Raw genomic sequence first — 5799 nt, forward strand, 5'->3', positions numbered from 1 at the left:
ATTTACATCATTCTTAAAACGTTGTCATACCCTGACGAAGAAGATGTGCAACAACCACGTAAAAAAACTGTCGGGAAGGTTTAGTGATATTCGAAAATCTTCTCGAAAGTGCATAAGCAAATTGTTCTAGAGTACCTAAAAAATAAGTGATTTGACGATAAATTTGAATGTTCCGGAATTCCGAAAATAAAGTTGTTGAATATATTGGAGACTTAATATTAAGAGTATGTCTATTGTGAGCCCTACCGATATTCAGAATAAAAAGTAATACTTCATCCATGGAAGATTTGTGTGTGCATCCAAAGATTCAATTCTGGTAGGATTAATTGGCGAGAGATACTCATAAATTCCCCTTTTTTTTTTTTTAAATTCATAAATTCTGGAATTTAGTTTAGAGATATACACTTGGTGCTAGCTAGTATGATTTATGCAGTTGATTCCGGGACAAAAACCGTAGTAGATAAATACAATTATACGGAATTTAATGATCGACGCCATAATAGAGTGAATTTTATGGTACGTTTCATATTTAAATTGAAATCCCAACCACCCTAATTAATATGAACTCTCTGCAAGTGGCCTCTTTCTATATCAAACTGAGAGTAACATTCACTTTATGCATAAATGTTTTTAGTGTTATACGAATATCTTGTAAAAAAAAAATTTCTTGTAAAGGACATATGAATAAATAGAGATCCGAAGAAGAAGATAACAAAGACCGACCCTCAAAATATTTTTTTACAATGTTTCAGTCAAAACATACTTCTTATGAAAATGAGATCATATGACACCGAAAAAAATTAATTCACCTCGCCTCAAACTTTACAAACTGGCCGCTACCATGGAAGCCACGGATTTGGAATCTTAAATCCATCGACAGTGGAGCAGAATCCCATTTTTAATTTACATAATTTCCCAATCATTTTCTGTCTTATTCATTGTGTTCACATTTTCTACTGTAACTCACAAAACGCTCTCTTGTTTTCTTCATTCAGGTGATGTCCAGACAAGAAAAGTTAAACGAACAGCTCCACGGAGACCTACAATGTCCCTTCTCCCTCTCCTCGTCTTCTTTCTCTTTCCTTGTCTTTCTCTATCCTCTCCTCCCTTCAGTGAGTTTTCGTCAACCTGTACATATATTTATCTATCTTTAACTTCCCTTTTCATGCTTCAATTCATTTACTTGGAAACTGATCAGCTAACTGTCACTACTTTGCCGCTTTTTTTTAGCAGACTACAGTCTACACATTGACTGCGGCGGCCTCGTGAATTCCACAGATGCTTTCCACACGACGTGGGTCTCCGACCGCTTCTACTCCGGCGGCGCCACCTCGGTCGTGTCGGAGCCTCTACACTTCCTCCACCAGCAAGAGAAGACTCTGCGCTACTTTCCCATATCTTCTGGTAAGAAGAACTGCTACTCCATCCCCATCTCTGCCGGCTCCGGCCGATACTTTCTCCGTACGTTCACTGTTTACGACAACTTCGATGGGAAGTCTCACTCGCCGTCTTTTGACGTCTCTGTTGAGGGTACTTTAGTCTTTTCGTGGCGTTCACCTTGGCCGGAATCGGTTTCGCGCTCCGGAGCTTATTCGGATCTGTTTTTATATCTTGATGACCCGGATGTTGATCTTTGCTTTTATAGTATTGCCACTGATTCTCCTGTTATTGGGTCTTTGGAATTGATTCAAATTGACACCAACGCGTACGCTTTCGATTACGCGAGAAATTCAAGCAATTACATCCTGGTTAATTACGGCAGGTTTTCATCTGGGTCGGATCAATGGGGACACGGATTCAGCAATGACACAGATTTCTTCGGCCGGTCATGGCAGTCTGATGCTGAATTCCGGCTACCATCCGTATCCATTACTAATGGAGCAACAATCAAAGCAATTTCGGCTATTCGAAACGTAATTAATGTCGAACAAAGCCCAAATTATTTCCCGGAAAAGCTTTACCAGACCGCAATAACGGCTTTAGGAAACGGCGGTGGCGTGTTGGAGTATGATTTGCCGGTTGATGCGAAGCTCGATTACTTGTTATGGTTCCATTTTGCTGAGATAGATGTGAGTGTAAATAAAGATGGACAGAGGGTGTTTGATGTGATAGTGAATGGAGAAAATATAAGTAGGGTGGATGTGTTTAAGAAAGTGGGGGGGTTCGCTGCATATGATTGGAGTCATGTAGTCAAGAATTTGAGTAGTACTACTTTGAGTGTGAGGTTGGAATCGGTGGTTGGGGCACCGATCATTTGTGGGCTCGAGAATTATGCGATCGTGCCACTAGATCTCAAAACAGTTGCTGATCAGGGTACGTGTTTCGTATAATTGTTTGATGTTTTTCGGGATTGTGATTATATTTCTCTGCATTGTGTTTGGATGTGGAAAAGGGAAAGATCAAATTTTTGTTTCTGCTATTCGCTTAGAAATGTAGGATTGTTGAAGATAATGGGATTTTGTAAAATTTTAGTTGTTAATTCTAGAATTGTTGAGTCTGGTGCGTAATCTCATTCTTGTATGATTTTGTTTCATAAAGGAATTCATTTTTGTGTTGAACCGGCTATCTTCGGTAACTAAGGCATGTTGTGAGTAGCTTGTGACTCTATTTATAATTCAGAACTCAATCTGTGAACAAACCTTTGTAATTGTTTTTGCCAAACCATTTGCAGTTATTGCGATGAAAGCACTGAAGGAATCGCTTCGTATCCCAGATAGAATGGGGTGGAATGGAGACCCTTGTGCCCCTACCACTTGGGATGCTTGGGAGGGTGTTACCTGTCATCCCACTAAAGATGAATCTACCCTTGTTGTCTCCCAAATGTAAGTGCTCATCCACTTTTTGAAAGTTTCTATTGTATTAAAATTTAGAACAAAATATGTAAAATGTTGTGGTGTAGTTTGAAAGCTAGTATTTTTCTTTTGCATAATCTTGATTAACTTAGTTTGAGACTCTGAGTTGGAACTGGTGGCTGGATTTTTTTTTCCTTCTGAAAATAGATCGTGATTTGTGTTTGAGACTAAGTATTATTACTGGAAACCTTTCCAAGGGCCGTTTCATTTGTAATACCATCATCAAGCGAAGTTTGAGACTCTGAATTGGAATTGGTGGCTGGAAATTCTTTTTCTGAAAATTGATTGTGATTTGTGTTTGAAACTAAGTATTATAACCTGAAACGGCTTTCCAAGGACAATTTATTTGTAATACCATCATCGAACAAAGGCATCTGGTTAACCCTTTACATGTCGTTTGAAAGTTCATGATTGCCATTTAAGGGATCTTTTATTGTGGGTCTTCTGAAATTTCTGCATCATGAAAGCGCATTGCAAGTTCGTTGCATGTTAGTCGCGGTACTCCATTGGAGTGGATAATTATTTCTTATGTTTTATTTTATCTCGTTCACAGAGATCTTGGGAGCCAAGGCTTGAAGGGATATATTAGTGAACAAATCAATCTTTTGACAAGCTTGGTAAGCCTGTAAGTATCAACTATTAATTTTGTATATCATTGTTCTTTGTGAATTGCTGCTCAGATAGAAAGTAGTAACTGATTGAGATTCTTTAAATTTGTTATTCTGCTAATCAACTGCATATGAAAGCTGCCTTCTGCATGTATAGACAGTAGTGGACGTTCGATGGGCTATGAGAAATATTCGATATTCTATCTCCATCTTTTGAATTTTGATGGGTTTGAATAATGAAACCAGAACAGAAGTCTCATCATTGAAGCTGGGACGGTAAAAAAAATGGAGCATATATCTAATTCTTCCTTGAAATATCCGAACCTTCATGTAACGTATTGAGTATTCATTTTGCCGAATTTGTGTTGTTAGATAGCTACTCTTTCTGCTCAAGAAATCTTCTAAGCAGTACTTGACAGAATCCATGCTGCAGCACTTCGGTTTTCTGTTCATAAATCAATATCTGGAAAAATATTTTTATGTGCAGGAATTTGAGTTCCAATTCTTTGGGAGGTAGTATACCGTCGGGATTGGGTCAAAAGTCTCTTGTGAAGTTGTAAGAATTTATTTTTCATTTTGCTACGCCAGCTTATCGACACTGTTTTAAATAATTTATCTTACTATGATTATTTAGCCCCCAAATTAAATAATTTATTGAAGCAAATATGGAGAATTGGTCTGATTTCATCATTTATATTTTGTTGACATCTTTGTTGCAGGGATTTATCAAATAACAAATTGACTGGCTACATACCCGATAGTCTAACTTCTGCCAGCTTGCAGCTTGTGTAAGTTGCGAGCTTCTCCTGAACAAAGGACTAACATAAATGCGCATCACACACGAGAACGCAAATTTAGTTTCTCTTCTGTCTCAGTAAGCATTCTGTTTGTGCTCAGGTTCTTGAATGGTAATTTGTTGGAGGGACAAGTTCCGGAAGCACTTTACTCGATCGGGCTCCGTGGTGGAACTATAGAGTATGTCATGACATGTTATACTTGACCTAATTCCCATATTTATGCATTCCTATTAAACTTACATGTTCACTATTATTCTTGAGTTTATTTAGTAAACCATAATCTTATTTTACAGCCTTTATGGTAACAAAGAATTATGTGGTGTACCCTCTCTACCGAATTGTTCGCTGATTTGGGGGAATAATGGCTTGTCTACTGGTGCAAAAGTTGGTATAGCTCTGTCATGTCTGGTGGTTTTTTCGACATTAGTTCTTGGTATATACTGCTGCATCAGTAGGCGGCAAAATGAATATGACTTTGGGTTTCCTCATGAACTAATGTGTAAGTTCCCGAATAAACTAATTTTTTTGGTTCTTACCAAAATTCTTATTCTTACATCTAGCAGTTTGTTAACCTTATTTCACTTGTCATCACATACAAACTTGTTTATTCTTGAAATTGTTTTCATAGCTCTTGCTGCGAAAAGAAACAGATACCACAGGCAAAAATCCTTGATGACTCTTGAAATGGAAAGCCAACACGCCAAAGGATTCATACCGACCTATAACGAAAACTGACTCAATATACATCTCTCTATAGCACATAACAAAGTTTTTGAGGCCTCAAAGCTGATGTACATAATCGAGCGTAGATGATCTTGATCACGCTGATACATATCTGAGTGGTGACGAAGTTCGAAAAGATTGAGATCACCAGTTTGAAAAGATGCGGTTCAAGCCACATCAGCTTTTGTTAGAAATTACAGGGAGTAGTGTTTCTTGGCTAGTTTCACGGGATCAGAAAGCATAGGGAAGTTAGGTCACATTGTATCATAACAAGGTTTTGCTATTGGGTGACCGTAGGAAATTACGAATACGATGTGAATGTGAGCTTCATACAATAAAATTGGTCATTTTAGCATATGATTGAACTTTAACAATGCATTTTGAAAAGAATCCATGATCTAATCTTTGTAACATATATTGTAAAGGCTGATTGGCCGCAAATCCTTGAAAGACTTTAATGTGATTAAAACTCGTAATTCGGTCCAACTCCTTGCAAAGATCATTGATTTTCCCATCCATTTGATCAAACAGAGTTCCAGCCCAAGATTTGAGAACACCACTACACTGACAAATACAAGTTGGAAGACTAGGTTTAACTCTGCTTTATTCCCAACTCCGTATGAAAAGATAAGAGACATCCTTCTCCAGAAGTCATTTGTGTTCAAATGTAAATCGTTGGAAATTTTCTCATTTTTGGGAAGGGATCTGGATTCATTATAAATGAAACCAGTCGATGATCTTATCAAAAATATGCCAAGTTCTCAACCTCGGCCGCTAGAAACTGTGAGTGCAAATTACTATGATATCGATCTACACGGG

The 5799-nt window shown here is 37.8% G+C and overlaps 1 protein-coding gene across 2 annotated transcripts; it reads left to right on the plus strand.

The window, feature by feature from the left end:
- Window positions 1–909: 909 nt before the first annotated feature.
- LOC140816307 (receptor-like protein 4) lies at window positions 910–5335 on the plus strand. 2 transcript variants are annotated; one of them, XM_073175493.1, is made up of 9 exons: window positions 910–1112; window positions 1231–2313; window positions 2672–2822; window positions 3406–3477; window positions 3948–4016; window positions 4180–4248; window positions 4358–4435; window positions 4551–4756; window positions 4886–5335. In XM_073175493.1, the coding sequence occupies exons 1-9, from the start codon at window positions 1046–1048 to the stop codon at window positions 4990–4992; spliced, it is 1902 nt and encodes a 633-aa protein (XP_073031594.1). In that variant the 5' UTR covers window positions 910–1045; the 3' UTR covers window positions 4993–5335. The 2 variants fall into 2 exon arrangements, with proteins under 2 accessions (XP_073031594.1, XP_073031595.1); XM_073175494.1 differs by having other exon boundaries at window positions 1234–2313.
- The last annotated feature ends 464 nt before the right edge of the window (window positions 5336–5799 follow it).

This window comes from Primulina eburnea, chromosome 16 (assembly GCF_022965805.1).
Source record: "Primulina eburnea isolate SZY01 chromosome 16, ASM2296580v1, whole genome shotgun sequence".
Taxonomy (NCBI): domain Eukaryota; kingdom Viridiplantae; phylum Streptophyta; class Magnoliopsida; order Lamiales; family Gesneriaceae; genus Primulina; species Primulina eburnea.

Excerpts from the sequence above, each read along its gene's own strand:
- LOC140816307 (XM_073175493.1), top strand. The coding sequence starts at position 1,046 with ATGTCCCTTCTCCCTCTCCTCGTCTTCTTTCTCTTTCCTTGTCTTTCT. Across the intron at positions 1,113-1,230 it reads TCTATCCTCTCCTCCCTTCA|CAGACTACAGTCTACACATT; the intron begins GTGAGTTTTCGT and ends GCTTTTTTTTAG. Across the intron at positions 4,436-4,550 it reads CTCCGTGGTGGAACTATAGA|CCTTTATGGTAACAAAGAAT; the intron begins GTATGTCATGAC and ends CTTATTTTACAG.